The sequence below is a fragment of the Ischnura elegans genome, chromosome 10 (assembly GCF_921293095.1).
Source record: "Ischnura elegans chromosome 10, ioIscEleg1.1, whole genome shotgun sequence".
NCBI lineage: Eukaryota > Metazoa > Arthropoda > Insecta > Odonata > Coenagrionidae > Ischnura > Ischnura elegans.
The window spans coordinates 17,170,310-17,192,242 of record NC_060255.1 but is presented as its reverse complement, the minus strand read 5'-3'; the positions used below and the strand labels follow the sequence as shown (position 1 = coordinate 17,192,242).

The 21,933-nt window shown below is 30.2% G+C and overlaps 1 protein-coding gene across 1 annotated transcript; it reads left to right on the top strand.

The window, feature by feature from the left end:
• The first annotated feature begins 1,930 nt into the window (after positions 1-1,930).
• On the top strand, positions 1,931-7,843 carry LOC124166864. The gene is made up of 2 exons (XM_046544575.1): positions 1,931-2,960; positions 7,574-7,843. Exon 1 carries the CDS (start codon positions 2,008-2,010, stop codon positions 2,932-2,934), a length of 927 nt encoding a protein of 308 aa, XP_046400531.1. The 5' UTR covers positions 1,931-2,007; the 3' UTR covers positions 2,935-2,960; positions 7,574-7,843.
• Positions 7,844-21,933: the final 14,090 nt, after the last annotated feature.

Sequence of the window (21,933 nt, the reverse complement as noted above, 5' to 3'; positions counted from 1 at the left end):
TTATGTCAAAATTTCCTTTTTTCTATACTTCCTTTTTTCAATAATTCCTTTTTTCAATATTTCCTTTAGTCAATATTTTTTTTTTCAATATTTCCTTTGTCAATATTACCTTTATTCAATATTTCCTTTTTTTCAATTTTTACTTATATCAATATTTCCTTTTTGCAATATTTCCTTTTGTCAATATTTCCTTTTTTCAATATTTCCTTATGTCAATATTTCATTTTTTCTATACTTCCTTTTGTCAATATTTCCTTTTGTCAATATTTCCTTTTGTCAATATTTCCTTTTGTCAATATATCCTTTTTTCAATATTTCCTTTTTTCTATACTTTCTTTTGTCAATATTTCCTTTTGTCAATATTTCCTTTTTTCAATATTTCTTTTTTTCTATACTTCCTTTTGTCAATATTTCTTTTTTTTCCATATTTCCTCATGTCAATATTTCCTTTTTTCAATATTTCCTTTTTTTCAATATTTCCTTTTTTCAATATTTCCTTTTTTCTATTCTTCCTTTTTTCAACATTTCCTTTTTTCAATATTTCCTTTTTTCAATATTTCCTTTTTTCAATATTTCCTTTTGTCAATATTACCTTTTTTTAATATTTCCTTCTTTCTATACTTCCTTTTGTCAATATTTCCTTATGTCAATATTTCCTTTTTTCTATACTTACTTTCGTCAATATTTCCTTTTGCCAATATTTCCTTTTGTCAATATTTCCTTTTTTCAATATTTCCTTTTTTCTTTTTTTCCTTTTGTCAATATTTCCTTTTGTCAATATTTCCTTTTGTCAATATTTCCTATTTTCAATATTTCTTTTTTTTTATACTTCCTTTTGTTAATATTTCTTTTTTTCCATATTTCCTCATGTCAATATTTCCTTTTTTCAATACTTCCTTTTTTCAATATTTCCTTTTTTCAATATTTCATTTTTTCAATAATTCCTTTTGTCAATATTTCCTTTTTTCAATATTTCCTTCTTTCTGTATTTCTTTTTGTCAATATTTCATTTTTTCAATATTTCCTTTTTTCTATGCTTCCGTTTGTCAATATTTTTTTTTTCAATATTTTCTTTTTGCAATATTTCCTTTTGTCAATATTTCCTTTTGTCAATATTTCCTTTTTTCAATATTTCCTTTTTTTCAATATTTCCTTTTTTCAATATTTCCTTTCTTTTATTCTTCCTTTTTTCAACATTTCCTTTTTTCAATATTTCATTTTTTCAATATTTCCTTTTTTCAATATTTCCTTTTCTCAATATTTCCTTTTTTCAATATTTCCTTCTTTCTATACTTCCTTTTGTCAATATTTCCTTTTTTCAATATTTCCTTATTTCTATGCTTCCTTGTGTCAATATTTCTTTTTTTCAATATTTTCTTTTTTCAATATTTCCTTTTGTCAAATTTCCTTTTTTCAATATTTCCTTATGTCAAAATTTCCTTTTTTCTAAACTTCCTTTTTTCAATATTTCCTTTTTTCAATATTTCCATTTGTCAATATTTCTTTTTTTCAATATTTCCTTTGTAAATATTTCCTTTTGTCAATAATTCCTTTTTTCAATATTTTGTAAGTATCACGAAGTTGGGACGTGACCTCCTTTTTCCACCTCTCGCCACCCACCACCCACGTGCCGCTGCATTGGCGGTTTGCTTCTCGTCTTATCACTCTTCCTGTCACGCACCCCACTCCACATCTCCTTAGGCGTGAGAACCGTGCAGCGTCAGCAGAAGGCAGCCTCTTGGGTGGCCGCGAATGAGAAATACAGATATCACGCGGAGAGGCGTGCTATGAGAACGGCCATCGGAGTTGCGTCCACGAAGAGCGGAGAGTGTGTTTGGCGGCTGTAGAGTGCGGATGTGCCCAATAAACCTGCTTGAGTAATGGAGTTTTTCCTTTAAACTAATCCTGCCTTTCCCTGATGCTATCGATATATTGAACCTTACATCTGGTGTCAGAAGTGGGATCGATATGTATCAAGGGGCAGTACACGAGACGACCTAAGGCGAGATGGCGAGTCGGGTTAGTTTTGGCGGGCAAGAGGTGGACCTCCAACGGGTGATCGACGACTTTTCAGACAAACTTGAGCAGCTGGGTGCTGAGAACGAGCGTTTGAGAGCCGTCGTCGCCAGGGGAGAAGGGCAGGAGGTCGCTTCACCCGCGAGTGCAAAATTCACCCTCCTAAATTCCATAGAACCCTTCCATGGTCGCCCCGGCGATGACGTCGGTGCCTACCTCGAGCGAGTCCAGCAGGTGGCGTCCCTGAGCGGATGGAGCGATGGGGAAACGCTCGCCGCCGCGCGGCTACGTCTGGGTGGGGAAGCCGCGGTGTACGAGCGCACGAGACTAGAATGTAAGACGGCGGCCACTTACTCGGCATGGAAGAACATCATTCTCGACCGCTATCACTCGAAAAAGACCGCTCGTTTCTACCGAGAGCTCCTAGCAGTCATTCACATGGAGCCGAAGGAGGACATCGAAGTGTTCGCGGATCGAGTCATGCGGATCAACGCGCGGACGGCGGAAATCGGCGGAACTCCGGAGCGGATGGAGGCAATGAGATACGAGGCTGATCAGCGAGCCTTGGATGCCTTCTTGAGAGGCCTTTCGGGCGAATTGGGCAGGCTATGCCGACTCGCAATGCCCGAGAGTTTCGACGCCGCCGTCGCGACGGCAGTGAGAATCCGGGAGGCTGAGAGGACGCCGCGTAATCCATCGCCCAGTCGTCGAGCGTTCCAGGTGACGGCTCGTGAGTGCTACAATTGCGGGCGCACTGGCCATTTCGCCCGTGAGTGTCGCAGCCAACGCCGTGGGAAGTGCTACAGCTGCGGCGTGGAGGGCCATTTTGCTCGTGAGTGCAGGAAGGGGTCATCGAGCCGGGCGGCCAATTTAAACGGCAAAGGGGTCGACCGTCCCGCCGGCGCCGACCCCTGGTAAAGGAAGTGCTGATTCCAGCCGTCCAGGTGAGTGCGGGAGTGAAGGACTTAGTCGTGCGAGCGGTGGTTGAAGGGAAAATGTGCTCGTTTCTGTTAGACACTGGGGCCCAAGTGTCATTATTAGTGCGGGGATCGTGTAGAGGGAGCGGGATGAAGCCGTCACAATATCGCATCCGAGGCGTCGCGGGGCGGGTGCTGAAAAGTTATGGTGAGAAGCCGGTGTCTTTAGAAATAGGCGGTTATGTTTATCCAATCAATGTGCAAGTAGTTGAAACATTGGGCGGTTTTGAAGGGATTTTGGGGTTAGATTTTCTATGTAAATACGGATGTGTAATCAACCTTCCAGAAAGGGCAATGAAACTAGACGGGCGTGTAATTCCGCTGCACGGGGCTGATGGGGTAGAGAATGATCGTTCGGAAAAGACATTTAGTGCGTTCCGGATCACTACGGACAAGGACCATGCGGTAATTCTTTCAGATGAGGAGTACATACCGCCGCGGTCGGAAAAAAGGTTTCTAGTGACTGTACCAAGCGCGGCGGTAGGGGGCGCAGAAATGGTTGTGATAGAACCCAGATTGATCGAAGTGGAAGGGTGCGCCGTTGCCCGGACCCTGAGTAGGGTGGATGAGGAAAACCGGGTAATAGTAATGATGTCTAATTGGAGTGACGAGGGAATTAGAATACGTCGAGGTACGACGATTGCCGCGGCAAACGGTGTGGAAATTAGTGAAGTTCCGGAAAGAGCAATTAGACGCGCGGAGAAGGACAAGTCGGGGTGGGATCTCACGGAAAAACTTGCACACCTATCAGAGTCGGAAAGGAAACCTCTTCAGGAACTAATAGAAAGTTTTCGGGGACTATTTAGTGAAAAGGAATCCATCCCTGTTACTAATCTCGTCGAACATCATATTCCTACTGGTGACGCTCGTCCAATATACCGACGTCCATATCGAATTCCTTTTCACCAGAAGCCCTTGGTTGAACAATTCGTCCAAGAGCAGTTAAAAACTGGGGTAATATCCCCTAGTTCCAGTCCTTGGGCAAGCCCAATTGTTATTGTTCCAAAAAAGTCTACCTATGGAAAGCCGGCGTACCGTTTTTGTGTAGACTTTAGGGCACTTAATGCTGTCACAATTCCTGACGTGTACCCGCTACCTAACATAGTAGAAACTTTGGATTATTTAGGGGGGTGTCGCTATTTCACTACTTTGGATATGACGAGTGGTTATCACCAGATACCCATGGCTAAAGACTCGCAGGAGAAAACCGCGTTTATTGTCGATAGTGGCCTGTATGAGTATAAACGCATGCCCTTCGGCCTTAGGAACGCGCCGGGAAGTTTTCAGCGGATGATGGACGGCGTACTTAGAGGCCTTAAGCCGGAACGTTGTCTCGTCTATTTAGACGATATTATCGTATTCAGTGACACGGTGGATGATCATGTTGTCCGGTTACGCTCTGTTTTCCAGCGGCTAAGTGACGCTGGGTTGTCGTTAAAAATAGAGAAATGCAATTTTGCGGAAAGCAGCGTGAAGTATTTGGGTCATGTGATAAGTGGTGAAGGGGTGCGACCGGAATCAGAAAAAATTCAAGCGGTGCGAGATTTTCCAACACCTACGAACGTCCGAGAGCTGCAGTCACTTCTCGGCCTGGCTAACTACTATCGGCGATTTGTAAAGGGATTCGCGTCGATTGCAAAGCCGCTCACAAATCTTCTTAAAAAGGGGAGGGCATTCGAGTGGGACGCTGAATGCGAGGCTGCTTTGAGTCAATTGAAATACTCTCTAACTTCCACCCCTGTGCTGGCATATCCTGATTTTCGGAAACCGTTCACGTTGTCTACCGATGCTAGTAATCACGCCCTCGGCGCCGTGTTATCACAAGAGATTGGTGGAGAAGAACATCCCGTCGCCTTTGCATCTCGTAGGCTTAATCAAGCGGAGCAAAATTATTCTGCCACTGAACGAGAATTACTCGCCGTCGTTTGGGCCGTAGGGTATTTCAGGTGTTACTTATATGGGCGAAAATTTAACATTATCACTGATCATGCGGCTCTTAAATGGTTATTTAGTCTGAAGGATCCTAATAGCCGGTTGATTCGTTGGACATTAAAATTGTCGGAATACGATTACGAGGTGTGTCATAAGCCGGGGAAATTGCATGGGAATGCCGATGGGTTGAGCCGCAAGGTAAGAAAAGTCGCTGCAGAGGAGGAACTGAATCTAAAGGAGGCGCAAGAAGCAGACGCAGAGTGCATCGGATGGATCGGGAAGAATAAGTTTGAATTTGCGGATGGCTTGCTGTGTCGAATTGAGGAAGGGGTGCACAAAGTAGTTGTTCCTGCTGGTTTGAGGAGGCAAATACTAACGCAGTGTCATGACCATAGGCTCGCTGGGCACATGGGTGTAAATTCCACGAAGTATCGCGTGGGCGGTCAGTATTGGTGGCCGGGATGGAAGAAAGACTGTACTGATTACGTCAGGGGGTGCGTGTCATGTCTACGTAGGTCGCCATATGGGAAGACAAAGGCGCCATTGCAGCCGCTGCCGGAGGCGAACCGACCATTCCAATTCATTGCACTAGACATCGTGGGGCCGCTCCCAAAAACGGAACGCGGAAATCGTTACGTATTATCCATCATAGATCATTTTTCACGGTATTTGGTGATGGCGCCCTTGGGGGATCAAACCGCGGAATCTGTGTCCGTTACTCTGGTGCGCGATTGGATACTTAAGTTCGGTGTCCCGGAAAAAATACTTTCCGATCAGGGTAGTAATTTTACCTCGGAACTCTTCCAGAATGTGTGTCGGTTGTTGGGCATAGAGAAGTTACAAACCTCCCCATTCCACCCCCAATGTAACGGCAGGGTCGAGAGAGTACACCGTACAATAGCTCAGATCATCTCCCACTATGTTAATTGCAAAAACAATGACTGGGATTTGTGGGTAGGTTATGCAGTCTGTGCATACAATTCAAGCTGGCATAGAAGCGTACGTCGTTCCCCTCATGAAGTGATATTCGGGGAAAGACTAAAGACCCCCTTTGAGTGCGTGAAAAACGCCCCTGTTTCCGTGGACGATTTTGTGTCCCAGCTACAAAATAGACTGCAAGTGATTTGGAAAGATTGTAAACGGAATAATCGCAGAGCCCATGAGGAACAAGCTAAAGGATTAAAAAACACTAAAAGGGGGAGAAATTATGTCGCGGGTGAGTATGTGTACTTGACGGACCCAGTTCTTAAACCGGGCAAAGTGCGAAAGTTTCACAGCCCCTGGAAAGGACCGTATAGGGTGATAGAAGTACTTTCCCCCTCCAATTTAAAATTGCAGCTTCAGCATAGGACTGTGATCGTACATAAGGATCGAGTGAAACCCCACCCTAGTCATCTTTCGATTCCTCCCCCACCCCACGGAGAAAGACGGCGTGGCAGACCGAGAAAGGCCGTATCCGATAGTGAATGGGAGGAATGCATTGGCGAAATTCCGTTTGCGTGTGCTGATCGAGCGTGCAAGAAACAAAAGCGAGAAGCTGACTGTATTTTCCGCCCTGAGGTGTTTAGAAGGGGGAGGGGAAGACCAAGGAAAAATTTACCTTATATGACTAATTCCACATGTCCTCCTCAAGAATCGCCGAATACGCGAATTGAAGCCCCCCCTTCCCAAAGTGAGCACTCCCCCACCCCTAGTGTTGGTGAAATCCCTCAAGTTTCCCCCCCTGAGTCCACTGTCTCTCGAGAGGAAGCATCAAGCCCAGACTTGAATACGGAGTGTAACGAAGAATCGAGTGTTAACTCGGCGGCCGGCGAAGAAGAGTGTCAACAAACAGTGCGGCATCATCTGGGCGGTGAGCGTGAGATAGGCTGCATTCCTGCGAAGGTCGACACGCCGGCACTTCCGCGGAGACCCCCATATCATCTCCGCCCTCGACCGCGACGGCAGGACGTCTCGCCGCCAGCTGGAGAAGACGTCATTGACGAGAAGACGCCCTTACCCTCCCCTGCCCCCCCCGACGAGGTCCCAGTGGGTGTGAGTGGTCCCCGTGTCTACGACTTACGGCCGAGACGAGAAAAGTAATTCAAAGGCCAGTGATTGTAGCGTGAAATGTTCAGAGTGTGTGACTGATTTAAAATAAAACTGTTTGCCCTTCCCAACCCCCTTGCCCCGAAGAGCTTTTTCGTGGCTGTCAGAGATCCTGAGAAAAGTGAAGAAATTTTTATTGTGTATCGCGTAGAGTAAATGAAAGTGAGGAGAAGTGAAGTGAGAGAGAGAAAGGCGCGTGAAATATTTGAATGATTTGTTTTCTTCCCAATTCTTTCTTTCACGGTGGCGTTTGAATTGTACTTTCATAGTTTGGTTTGTGCTTTTATTGTTGATGTACTGAGTCTGTTGATTTGTGTAATGGTAGAAGTGTAATTATTATTCCACGATGGTTTTGATAATGTTTATTTTTTATTATCTCTCAGAATTAATTTTTTTGTGAACATTATTCCTTGAATGCTATGTTTTTTCTTTTATTTTGGGGACATGATTTACCATTACTGAGTGTTAATTTTTTTTCCTTTGTATCGTATGGGTAATCCCAATTGCTTGGATGTTTTTGGTTCTTTGGTATATAGTGTCACTTATTAACCATTTTTCAGTTCCCGGCCATCCCCATTTAATCGGGGGATTAAATTTTGTTTGGAGGGAGGATGATGTAAGTATCACGAAGTTGGGACGTGACCTCCTTTTTCCACCTCTCGCCACCCACCACCCACGTGCCGCTGCATTGGCGGTTTGCTTCTCGTCTTATCACTCTTCCTGTCACGCACCCCACTCCACATCTCCTTAGGCGTGAGAACCGTGCAGCGTCAGCAGAAGGCAGCCTCTTGGGTGGCCGCGAATGAGAAATACAGATATCACGCGGAGAGGCGTGCTATGAGAACGGCCATCGGAGTTGCGTCCACGAAGAGCGGAGAGTGTGTTTGGCGGCTGTAGAGTGCGGATGTGCCCAATAAACCTGCTTGAGTAATGGAGTTTTTCCTTTAAACTAATCCTGCCTTTCCCTGATGCTATCGATATATTGAACCTTACAATTTCCTCATTTCCATGCTTCCTTTTGTCAATAATTCTTTTTTTCAATATTTCCTAATGTCAATATTTCCTTTTGTCAATATTTCCTTTAGTCAATATTTCCTTTTTCCAATATTTCTTTTTTCTATGCTTCCTTTTTTCAATATTTCCTTTTTTCAATATTTCTTTTTCAATATTTCCTTTTTTCAATATTTCCTTTTGTCAATATTTCCTTTTTTCAATACTTCCTTCTTTCTATACTTCCTTTTGTCAATATTTCCCTTTTTCAATATTTCTTTTTACTATGCTTCCGTTTGTCAATATTTCTTTTTTTCAATATTTTCTTTTTTCAATATTTCCTTTTGTCAATAATTCCTTTTCTCAATATTTCCTTTTGTCAATATTTCCTTTTTTCTATACTTACTTTCGTCAATATTTCCTTTTGCCAATATTTACTTTTGTCAATATTTCCTTTTTTCAATATTTCCTTTTTTCTTTACTTCCTTTTGTCAATATTTCCTTTTGTAAATATATACTTTTGTCAATATTTCCTTTTTCCAATATTTCTTTTTTTTTATACTTCCTTTTGTTAATATTTCTTTTTTTCCATATTTCCTCATGTCTATATTTCCTTTTTTCAATGTTTCCTTTTTTCTATATTTCCTTTTTTCAATATTTCCTTTTTTCTATATTTCCTTTTGTCAATATTTCCTTTTTTCAATATTTCCTTCTTTCTATACATCCTTTTGTCAATATTTCCCTTTTTCAATATTTCCTTTTTTCTATGCTTCCGTTTGTCAATATTTCTTTTTTTCAATATTTTCTTTTTGCAATATTTCCTTTTGTCAATATTTCCTTTTGTCAATATTTCCTTTTTTCAATATTTCCTTTTTTTCAATATTTCCTTTTTTCAATATTTCCTTTTTTCTATACTTCCTTTTTTCAACATTTCCTTTTTTCAATATTTCCTTTTTTCAATATTTCCTTTTTTCAATATTTCCTTTTCTCAATATTTCCTTTTTTCAATATTTCCTTCTTTCTATACTTCCTTTTGTCAATATTTCCTTTTTTCAATATTTCCTTTTTTCTATGCTTCCTTGTGTCAATATTTCTTTTTTTCAATATTTTCTTGTTTCAATATTTCCTTTTGTCAATATTTCCTTTTTTCAATATTTCCTTATGTCAAAAATTCCTTTTTTCTATACTTCTTTTTTCATATTTCCTTTTTTCAAAATTTCCTTTTGTCAAAATTTCTTTGATTCAATATTTCCTTTGTCAATATTACCTTTATTCAATATTTCCTTTTTTTCAATATTTACTTATATCAATATTACCTTTTGTCAATATTTCCTTTTGTATATATACCAATTTTTCAATATTTCCTTTTTTCTATACTTTCTTTTGTCAATATTTCCTTTTGTCAATATTTCCTTTTTTCTATACTTCCTTTTGTCAATATTTCCTTTTGTCAATATTTCCTTTTGTCAATATTTCCTTTTTTCAACTTTTCCTTTTTTCCAGACTTCCTTTTGTCAAAATTTCTTTTTTTCAATATTTCCTTATGTTAATATTTCCTTTTTTCAATATTTTCTTTTTTTCAATATTTCCTTTTTTCTATATTTCCTTTTTTCTATACTTCCTTTTTTCAATATTTTCTTTTTTCAATATTTCCTTTTTTCAATATTTCCTTTTTTCAATATTTCCTTTTGTCAATATTTCCTTTTTTCAATATTTCCTTTTGTCAATATTTCCTTTTTTCAATATTTCCTTCTTTCTATACCTTCTTTTGTCAATATTTCCTTTTTTCAATATTTCCTTCTTTCTATACTTCCTTATGTCAATATTTGCCTTTTTCAATATTTCCTTTTTTCTATGCTTCCGTTTGTCAAAATATTTCTTTTTTTCAATATTTTCTTTTTTCAATATTTCCTTTTGTATATATTTCCTTTTTTTTATATTTCCTTATGTCAATATTTCCTTTTTTCTATACTTCCTTTCGTCAATATTTCCTTTTGTCAATATTTCCTTTTGTCAATATTTCCTTTTTTCAATATTTCTTTTTTTCTATACTTCTTTTTGTCAATATTTCTTTTTTTCCATATTTCCTCATGTCAATATTTCCCTTTTTATATATTTAATTTTTTCAATATTTCCTTTTTTCAATATTTCCTTTTTTCAATATTTCCTTTTGTCAATATTTCCTTTTTTCAAAATTTCCTTCTTTCTATACTTCCTTTTGTCAATATTTCCCTTTTTCAATATTTCCTTTTTTCTATGCTTCCGTTTGTGTATATATCCTTTTGTCAATATTTCCTTTTTTCAATATTTCTTTTTTTCTATACTTCTTATTGTCAATATTTCTTTTTTCCCATATTTCCTCATGTCAATGTTTCCTTTTTTCAATATTTCCTTTTTTCAAATATTTCCTTTTTTCAATATTTCCTTTTTTCTATACTTCCTTTTTTCAACATTTCCTTTTTTCAATATTTCCTTTTTTCAATATTTCCTTTTTTCAATATTTCCTTTTGTCAATATTTCCTTTTTTCAATATTTACTTCTTTCTATACTTTCTTTTGTCAATATTTCCTTTTTTCAATATTTCCTTTTTTCTATGCTTCCTTTTGTCAATATTTCTTTTTTTCAATAATTTTTTTTTTCGATATTTTCTTTTGTCAATATTTCCTTTTTTCAATATTTCCTAATGTCAATATTTCCTTATTTCAATATTTCTTTTTTTCTATACTTCCTACTGTCAATATTTCTTTTTTTCCATATTTCCTCATGTCAATGTTTCCTTTTTTCAATATTTCCTTTTTTCAAATATTTCCTTTTTTCAATATTTCCTTTTTTCTATACTTCCTTTTTTCAACATTTCCTTTTTTCAATATTTCCTTTCGTCAAAATTTCCTTTTTTCATTATTCCTTCTTTCTATACTTTAGTTTGTCAATATTTCCTTTTTCCAATATTTCCTTTTTTCTATGCTTCCTTTTGTCAATATTTCTTTTTTTCAATAATTTCTTTTTTCGATATTCCCTTTTGTCAATATTTCCTTTTTTCAATATTTCCTAAAGTCAAAATTTCCTTTTTTCTATAATTCCTTTTTTCAATATTTCCTTCTTTCAATATTTCCTTTTGTCAATATTTCTTTTTTTCAATATTTCCTTTGTCAATATTACCTTTATTCATATTTCCTTTTTTTTCAATATTTACTTATATCAATATTTCCTTATGTCAATATTTCCTTTTGTATATATACCAATTTTTAAATAATTCCTTTTTCTATAATTAATTTTGTCAATATTTCCTTTTGTCAATATTTCCGTTTTTCTGTACTTCCTTTTGTCAATATTTCATTTTGTCAATTTTTCCTTTTGTCAATATTTCTTTTTTTAAATATTTACTTAGGTTAATATTTCCTTTTTTCAATATTTTCTTTTTTTCAATATTTCCTTTTTTCAATATTTCCTTTTTTCTATACTTCCTTTTTTCAATTTTTCCTTTTTTCAATATTTCCTTTTTTCAATATTTCCTTTTGTCAATATTTCCTTTTTTCAATATTTCCTTATTTCTATACTTCCTTTTGTCAATATTTCCCTTTTTCAGTATTTCCTTTTTTCTATGCTTCCGTTTGTCAATATTTCTTTTTTTCAATATTTTCTTTTTTCAATATTTCTTTTTTTCAATATTTCCTTTTTTCAATATTTCCTTATATCAATATTTCCATTTTTCTATACTTCCTTTCGTCAATATTTCCTTTTGTCAATATTTCTTTTTTTCCATATTTCCTCATGTCAATATTTCCTTTTTGCAATATTTCCTTTTGTCATAATTTCCTTTTTTCAATATTTCCTTATGTCAATATTTCCTTTTTTCTATACTTCCTTTTGTCAATATTTCCTTTTGTCAATATTTCCTTTTGTCAATATATCCTTTTTTCAATATTTTCTTTTTTCTATACTTTCTTTTGTCAATATTTCCTTTTCTCAATATTTCCTTTTTTCAATATTTCATTTTTTCTATACTTCCTTTTGTCAATATTTCATTTTTTCCATATTTCCTCATGTCAATATTTCCTTTTTTCAATATTTCCTTTTTTTCAATATTTCCTTTTTTCAATATTTCCTTTTTTCTGCACTTCCTTTTTTCAACATTTCCTTTTTTCAATATTTCCTTTTTTCAATATATCCTTTTTTCAATATTTCCTTTTGTCAATATTTCCTTTTTTTAATATTTCCTTCTTCCTATACTTCCTTTTGTCATTATTTCCTTTTTTCAATATTTCCTTTTTTCTATGCTTCCTTTTGTCAATATTTTTTTTTTTTAATATTTTCTTTTTTCAATATTTCCTTTTGTCAATATTTCCTTTTTTCAATATTTCCTTTTATCAAAATTTCCTTTTTTCTATACTTCCTTTTTTCAATATTTACTTTCGTCAAAATTTCCTTTTTTCATTATTCCTTCTTTCTATACTTTAGTTTGTCAATATTTCCTTTTTCCAATATTTCCTTTTTTCTATGCTTCCTTTTGTCAATATTTCTTTTTTTCAATAATTACTTTTTCTGATATTCCCTTTTGTCAATATTTCCTTTTTTCAATATTTCCTAAAGTCAAAATTTCCTTTTTTCTATAATTCCTTTTTTCAATACTTCCTTCTTTCAATATTTCCTTTTGTCAATATTTCTTTTTTTCAATATTTCCTTTGTCAATAATACCTTTATTCATATTTCCTTTTTTTTCAATATTTACTTATATCAATATTTCCTTATGTCAATATTTCCTTTTGTATATATACCAATTTTTAAATAATTCCTTTTTCTATAATTACTTTTGTCAATATTTCCTTTTGTCAATATTTCCGTTTTTCTGTACTTCCTTTTGTCAATATTTCATTTTGTCAATTTTTCCTTTTGTCAATATTTCTTTTTTTTAATATTTACTTAGGTTAATATTTCCTTTTTTCAATATTTTCTTTTTTTCAATATTTCCTTTTTTCAATATTTCCTTTTTTCTATACTTCCTTTTTTCAATATTTCCTTTTTTCAATATTTCCTTTTTTCAATATTTCCTTTTGTCAATATTTCCTTTTTTCAATATTTCCTTATTTCTATACTTCCTTTTGTCAATATTTCCCTTTTTCAATATTTCCTTTTTTCTATGCTTCCGTTTGTCAATATTTCTTTTTTTCAATATTTTCTTTTTTCAATATTTCCTTTTGTCAATATTTCCTTTTTTCAATATTTCCTTATATCAATATTTCCATTTTTCTATACTTCCTTTTGTCAATATTTCCTTTTGTCAATATTTCTTTTTTTCCATATTTCCTCATGTCAATATTTCCTTTTTTCAATATTTCCTTTTGTCATAATTTCCTTTTTTCAATATTTCCTTATGTCAATATTTCCTTTTTTCTATACTTCCTTTTGTCAATATTTCCTTTTGTCAATATTTCCTTTTGTCAATATATCCTTTTTTCAATATTTTCTTTTTTCTATACTTTCTTTTGTCAATATTTCCTTTTCTCAATATTTCCTTTTTTCAATATTTCTTTTTTTCTATACTTCCTTTTGTCAATATTTCTTTTTTTCCATATTTCCTCATGTCAATATTTCCTTTTTTCATTATTTCCTTTTTTTCAATATTTCCTTTTTTCAATATTTCCTTTTTTCTGCACTTCCTTTTTTCAACATTTCCTTTTTTCAATATTTCCTTTTTTCAATATATCCTTTTTTCAATATTTCCTTTTGTCAATATTTCCTTTTTTTAATATTTCCTTCTTTCTATACTTCCTTTTGTCATTATTTCCTTTTTTCAATATTTCCTTTTTTCTATGCTTCCTTTTGTCAATATTTTTTTTTTTTAATATTTTCTTTTTTCAATATTTCCTTTTGTCAATATTTCCTTTTTTCAATATTTCCTTATATCAAAATTTCCTTTTTTCTATACTTCCTTTTTTCAATATTTCCTTTTTTCAATATTTCCATTTGTCAATATTTCTTTTTTTCAATATTTCCTTTGTCAATATTTCCTTTTGTCAATAATTCTTTTTTTCAATATTTCCTAATGTCAATATTTCCTTTTGTCAACATTTCCTTCAGTCAATATTTCCTTTTTCCAATATTTCCTTTTTTCTATACTTCCTTTTTTCAATATTACCTTTTTTCAATATTTCCTTTTTCAATATTTCCTTTTTTCAATATTTCATTTTGTCAATATTTCCTTCTTTCAATACTTCCTTCTTTCTATACTTCCTTTTGCCAATATTTCCCTTTTTCAATATTTCCTTTTTTCTATGCTTCCGTTTGTCAATATTTCTTTTTTTCAATATTTTTTTTTTCAATATTTCCTTTTGTCAATATTTCCTTTTTTCAATATTTCCTTATGTCAATATTTCCTTTTTTCTATACTTACTTTCGTCAATATTTCCTTTTGCCAATATTTCCTTTTGTCAATATTTCCTTTTTTCAATATTTCCTTTTTTCTTTTTTTCCTTTTGTCAATATTTCCTTTTGTCAATATTTCCTTTTGTCAATATTTCCTTTTTTCAATATTTCTTTTTTTTTATACTTCCTTTTGTTAATATTTCTTTTTTTTATATATTTCCTCATGTCAATATTTCCTTTTTTCAATACTTCCTTTTTTCAATATTTCCTTTTTTCAATATTTCATTTTTTCAATAATTCCTTTTGTCAATATTTCTTTTTTTCAATATTTCCTTCTTTCTGTATTTCTTTTTGTCAATATTTCATTTTTTCAATATTTCCTTTTTTCTATGCTTCCGTTTGTCAATATTTTTTTTTTCAATATTTTCTTTTTGCAATATTTCCTTTTGTCAATATTTCCTTTTGTCAATATTTCCTTTTTTCAATATTTCCTTTTTTTCAATATTTCCTTTTTTCAATATTTCCTTTTTTTTATTCTTCCTTTTTTCAACATTTCCTTTTTTCAATATTTCATTTTTTCAATATTTCCTTTTTTCAATATTTCCTTTTCTCAATATTTCCTTTTTTCAATATTTCCTTCTTTCTATACTTCCTTTGTCAATATTTCCTTTTTTCAATATTTCCTTTTTTCTATGCTTCCTTGTGTCAATATTTCTTTTTTTCAATATTTTCTTTTTTCAATATTTCCTTTTGTCAATATTTCCTTTTTTCAATATTTCCTTATGTCAAAATGTCCTTTTATCTATACTTCTTTTTTCAATATTTCCTTTTTTCAATATTTCCTTTTGTCAAAATTTCTTTTTTTCAATATTTCCTTTGTCAATATAACCTTTATTCAATATTTCCTTTTTTTCAATATTTACTTATATCAATATTTCCTTTTGTCAATATTTCCTTTTGTATATATACCAATTTTTCAATATTTCCTTTTTTCTATACTTACTTTTGTCAATATTTCCTTTTGTCAATATTTCCTTTTTTCTATACTTCCTTTTGTCAATATTTCCTTTTGTCAATATTTCCTTTTGTAAATATTTCCTTTTTTCAATATTTCCTTTTTTCCATACTTCCTTGTGTCAATATTTCTTTTTTTCAATATTTCCTTATGTTAATATTTTTTTTTTTCAATATTTTCTTTTTTTTAATATTTCCTTTTTTCTATATTTCCTTTTTTCTTTACTTCCTTTTTTCAATATTTCCTTTTTTCAATATTTCCTTTTTTCAATATTTCCTTTTTTCAATATTTCCTTTTTTCAATATTTCCTTATTTCTATACTTCCTTTTGTCAATATTTCCCCTTTTTCAATCTTTCCTTTTTTCTATGCTTCCGTTGGTCAATATTTCTTTTTTTCAATATTTTCTTTTTTCAATATTTCCTTTTGTAAACATTTCCTTTCGTCAATATTTCCTTTTGTCAATATTTCCTTTTGTCAATATTTCCTTTTTTCAATATTTCCTTTTTTCTATACTTCCTTTTGTCAATATTTCCTTTTGTCAATATTTCCTTTTGTAAATATTTCCTTTTTTCAATATTTCTTTTTTTTATACTTCTTTTTGTCAAAATTCTTTTTTTCCATATTTCCTCATGTCAATATTTCCTTTTTTCAATATTTAATTTTTTCAATATTTCCTTTTTTCAATATTTTCTTTTTTCAATATTTCCTTTTGTCAATATTTCCTTTTTTCAATATTTCCTTCTTTCTATACTTCCTGTTGTCAATATTTCCCTTTTTCAATATTTCCTTTTTTCTTTGCTTCCGTTTGTCATATTTCCTTTTATCAATATTCCCTTTTTTCAATATTCCTTTTTTTCTATACTTCCTATTGTCAATATTTCTTTTTTTCCATATTTCCTCATGTCAATGTTTCCTTTTTTCAATATTTCTTTTTTTCTATACTTCCTTTTTTCAACATTTCCTTTTTTCAATATTTCCTTTTTTCAATATTTCCTTTTTTCAATATTTCCTTTTGTGAATATTTTCTTTTTTCAATATTTCCTTCTTTCTATACTTTCTTTTGTCAATATTTCCTTTTTTCAATATTTCCTTTTTTCTATGCTTCCTTTTGTCAATATTTCTTTTTTTCAATAATTTTTTTTGCGATATTTCCTTTTGTCAATATTTCCTTTTTTCAATATTTCCTAATGTCAAAATTTCCTTTTTTCTATACTTCCTTATTTCAATATTTCCTTCTTTCAATATTTCCTTTTGTCAATATTTCTTTTTTTCAATATTTCTTTTGTCAATATTACCTTTATTCAATATTTCCTTTTTTTTCAATATTTACTTGTATCAATATTTCCTTTTGTCAATATTTCCTTTTTTCTGTCTTTCCTTTTGTCAATATTTCCTTTTGTCAATATTTCCTTTTGTCAATATTTCCTTTTGTCAATATTTCTTTTTTTCAATATTTCCTTATGTTAATATTTCCTTTTTTCAATATTTTCTTTTTTTTCAATATTTCCTTTTTTCAATATTTCCTTTTTTCTATACTTCCTTTTTTCAATATTTCCTTTTTTCAATATTTCCTTTTTTCAATACTTCCTTTTGTCAATATTTCCTTTTTTCAACATTTCATTATTTCTATACTTCCTTTTGTCAATATTTCCCTTTTTCAATATTTCCTTTTTTCTATGCTTCCGTTTGTCAATATTTCTTTTTTTTAATATTTTCTTTTTTCAATATTTCCTTTTTTCAATATTTCCTTTTTTCAATATTTCCTTATGTCAATATTTCCTTTTTTCTATACTTCCTTTCGTATATATTTCCTTTTGTCAATATTTCCTTTTGTCAATATTTCCTTTTGTCAATATTTCCTTTTTTCAATATTTCCTTATTTCTATACTTCCTTTTGTCAATATTTCCCTTTTTCAATATTTCCTTTTTTCTATACTTCCTTTTGTCAATATTTCCTTTTGTCAATATTTCCTTTTGTCAATATATCCTTTTTTCAATATTTTCTTTTTTCTATACTTTCTTTTGTCAATATTTCCTTTTCTCAATATTTCCTTTTTTCAATATTTCTTTTTTTCTATACTTCCTTTTGTCAATATTTCTTTTTTTCCATATTTCCTCATGTCAATATTTCCTTTTTTCAATATTTCCTTTTTTTCAATATTTCCTTTTTTCAATATTTCCTTTTTTCTGCACTTCCTTTTTTCAACATTTCCTTTTTTCAATATTTCCTTTTTTCAATATATCCTTTTTTCAATATTTCCTTTTGTCAATATTTCCTTTTTTTAATATTTCCTTCTTTCTATACTTCCTTTTGTCATTATTTCCTTTTTTCAATATTTCCTTTTTTCTATGCTTCCTTTTGTCAATATTTTTTTTTTTTAATATTTTCTTTTTTCAATATTTCCTTTTTTCTATACTTCCTTTTTTCAATATTTCCTTTCTTCAATATTTCCTTTTTTCAATATTTCCTTTTGTCAATATTTCCTTTTTTCAATATTTCCTTATTTCTATACTTCCTTTTGTCAATATTTCCCTTTTTCAATATTTCCTTTTTTCTATGCTTCCGTTTGTCAATATTTCTTTTTTTCAATATTTTCTTTTTTCAATATTTCCTTTTTTCAATATTTCCTTTTTTCAATATTTCCTTATATCAATATTTCCATTTTTCTATACTTCCTTTCGTCAATATTTCCTTTTGTCAATATTTCTTTTTTTCCATATATCCTCATGTCAATATTTCCTTTTTTCAATATTTCCTTATGTCAATATTTCCTTTTTTCTATACTTCCTTTTGTCAATATTTCCTTTTGTCAATATTTCCTTTTGTCAATATATCCTTTTTTCAATATTTTCTTTTTTCTATACTTTCTTTTGTCAATATTTCCTTTTCTCAATATTTCCTTTTTTCAATATTTCTTTTTTTCTATACTTCCTTTTGTCAATATTTCTTTTTTTCCATATTTCCTCATGTCAATATTTCCTTTTTTCAATATTTCCTTTTTTTCAATATTTCCTTTTTTCAATATTTCCTTTTTTCTGCACTTCCTTTTTTCAACATTTCCTTTTTTCAATATTTCCTTTTTTCAATATATCCTTTTTTCAATATTTCCTTTTGTGAATATTTTCTTTTTTCAATATTTCCTTCTTTCTATACTTTCTTTTTTCAATATTTCCTTTTTTCAATATTTCCTTTTTTCTATGCTTCCTTTTGTCAATATTTCTTTTTTTCAATAATTTTTTTTTTGCGATATTTCCTTTTGTCAATATTTCCTTTTTTCAATATTTCCTAATGTCAAAATTTCCTTTTTTCTATACTTCCTTTTTTCAATATTTCCTTCTTTCAATATTTCCTTTTGTCAATATTTCTTTTTTTCAATATTTCCTTTGTCAATATTACCTTTATTCAATATTTCCTTTTTTTTCAATATTTACTTGTATCAATATTTCCTTTTTTCAATATTTCCTTTTTTCTGTCTTTCCTTTTGTCAATATTTCCTTTTGTCAATATTTCCTTTTGTCAATATTTCCTTTTGTCAATATTTCTTTTTTTCAATATTTCCTTATGTTAATATTTCCTTTTTTCAATATTTTCTTTTTTTCAATATTTCCTTTTTTCAATATTTCCTTTTTTCTATACTTCCTTTTTTCAATATTTCCTTTTTTCAATATTTCCTTTTTTCAATACTTCCTTTTGTCAATATTTCCTTTTTTCAACATTTCATTATTTCTATACTTCCTTTTGTCAATATTTCCCTTTTTCAATATTTCCTTTTTTCTATGCTTCCGTTTGTCAATATTTCTTTTTTTTAATATTTTCTTTTTTCAATATTTCCTTTTTTCAATATTTCCTTTTTTCAATATTTCCTTATGTCAATATTTCCTTTTTTCTATACTTCCTTTCGTATATATTTCCTTTTGTCAATATTTCCTTTTGTCAATATTTCCTTTTGTCAATATTTCCTTTTTTCAATATTTCCTTATTTCTATACTTCCTTTTGTCAATATTTCCCTTTTTCAATATTTCCTTTTTTCTATACTTCCTTTTGTCAATATTTCCTTTTCATCAATATTTCCTTTTGTCAATATATCCTTTTTTCAATATTTTCTTTTTTATACTTTCTTTTGTCAATATTTCCTTTTCTCAATATTTCCTTTTTTCAATATTTCTTTTTTTCTATACTTCCTTTTGTCAATATTTCTTTTTTTCCATATTTCCTCATGTCAATATTTCCTTTTTTCAATATTTCCTTTTTTTCAATATTTCCTTTTTTCAATATTTCCTTTTTTCTGCACTTCCTTTTTTCAACATTTCCTTTTTTCAATATTTCCTTTTTTCAATATATCCTTTTTTCAATATTTCCTTTTGTCAATATTTCCTTTTTTTAATATTTCCTTCTTTCTATACTTCCTTTTGTCATTATTTCCTTTTTTCAATATTTCCTTTTTTCTATGCTTCCTTTTGTCAATATTTTTTTTTTTTAATATTTTCTTTTTTCAATATTTCCTTTTTTTTATACTTCCTTTTTTCAATATTTCCTTTTTTCAATATTTCCTTTTTTCAATATTTCCTTTTGTCAATATTTCCTTTTTTCAATATTTCCTTATTTCTATACTTCCTTTTGTCAATATTTCCCTTTTTCAATATTTCCTTTTTTCTATGCTTCCGTTTGTCAATATTTCTTTTTTTCAATATTTTCTTTTTTCAATATTTCCTTTTGTCAATATTTCCTTTTTTCAATATTTCCTTATATCAATATTTCCATTTTTCTATACTTCCTTTTGTCAATATTTCCTTTTGTCAATATTTCTTTTTTTCCATATATCCTCATGTCAATATTTCCTTTTTGCAATATTTCCTTTTGTCATAATTTCCTTTTTTCAATATTTCCTTATGTCAATATTTCCTTTTTTCTATACTTCCTTTTGTCAATATTTCCTTTTGTCAATATTTCCTTTTGTCAATATATCCTTTTTTCAATATTTTCTTTTTTCTATACTTTCTTTTGTCAATATTTCCTTTTCTCAATAATTCCTTTTTTCAATATTTCTTTTTTTCTATACTTCCTTTTGTCAATATTTCTTTTTTTCCATATTTCCTCATGTCAATATTTCCTTTTTTCAATATTTCCTTTTTTCAATATTTCCTTTTTTCAATATTTCCTTTTTTCTGCACTTCCTTTTTTCAACATTTCCTTTTTTCAATATTTCCTTTTTTCAATATATCCTTTTTTCAATATTTCCTTTTGTCAATATTTCCTTTTTTTAATATTTCCTTCTTTCTATACTTCCTTTTGTCATTATTTCCTTTTTTCAATATTTCCTTTTTTCTATGCTTCCTTTTGTCAATATTTTTTTTTTTTAATATTTTCTTTTTTCAATATTTCCTTTTGTCAATATTTCCTTTTTTCAATATTTCCTTATATCAAAATTTCCTTTTTTCTATACTTCCTTTTTTCAATATTTCCTTTTTTCAATATATCCATTTGTCAATATTTCTTTTTTTCAATATTTCCTTTGTCAATATTTCCTTTTGTCAATAATTCTTTTTTTCAATATTTCCTAATGTCAATATTTTTTTTTGTCAACATTTCCTTTAGTCAATATTTGCTTTTTCCAATATTTCCTTTTTTCTATACTTCCTTTTTTCAATATTACCTTTTTTCAATATTTCCTTTTTCAATATTTCCTTTTTTCAATATTTCCTTTTTTCAATATTTCCTTCTTTCAATACTTCCTTCTTTCTATACTTCCTCTTGCCAATATTTCTCTTTTTCAATATTTCCTTTTTTCTATGCTTCCGTTTGTCAATATTTCTTTTTTTCAATATTTTTTTTTTCAATATTTCCTTTTGTCAATATTTCCTTTTTTCAATATTTCCTTATGTCAATATTTCCTTTTTTCTATACTTACTTTCGTCAATATTTCCTTTTGCCAATATTTCCTTTTGTCAATATTTCCTTTTTTCAATATTTCCTTTTTTCTTTTTTTCCTTTTGTCAATATTTCCTTTTGTCAATATTTCCTTTTGTCAATATTTCCTTTTTTCAATATTTCTTTTTTTTTATACTTCCTTTTGTTAATATTTCTTTTTTTCCATATTTCCTCATGTCAATATTTCCTTTTTTCAATACTTCCTTTTTTCAATATTTCCTTTTTTCAATATTTCATTTTTTCAATAATTCCTTTTGTCAATATTTCCTTTTTTCAATATTTCCTTCTTTCTGTATTTCTTTTTGTCAATATTTCATTTTTTCAATATTTCCTTTTTTCTATGCTTCCGTTTGTCAATATTTTTTTTTTCAATATTTTCTTTTTGCAATATTTCCTTTTGTCAATATTTCCTTTTGTCAATATTTCCTTTTTTCAATATTTCCTTTTTTTCAATATTTCCTTTTTTCAATATTTCCTTTTTTTTATTCTTCCTTTTATCAACATTTCCTTTTTTCAATATTTCATTTTTTCAATATTTCCTTTTTTCAATATTTCCTTTTCTCAATATTTCCTTATTTCAATATTTCCTTCTTTCTATACTTCCTTTTGTCAATATTTCCT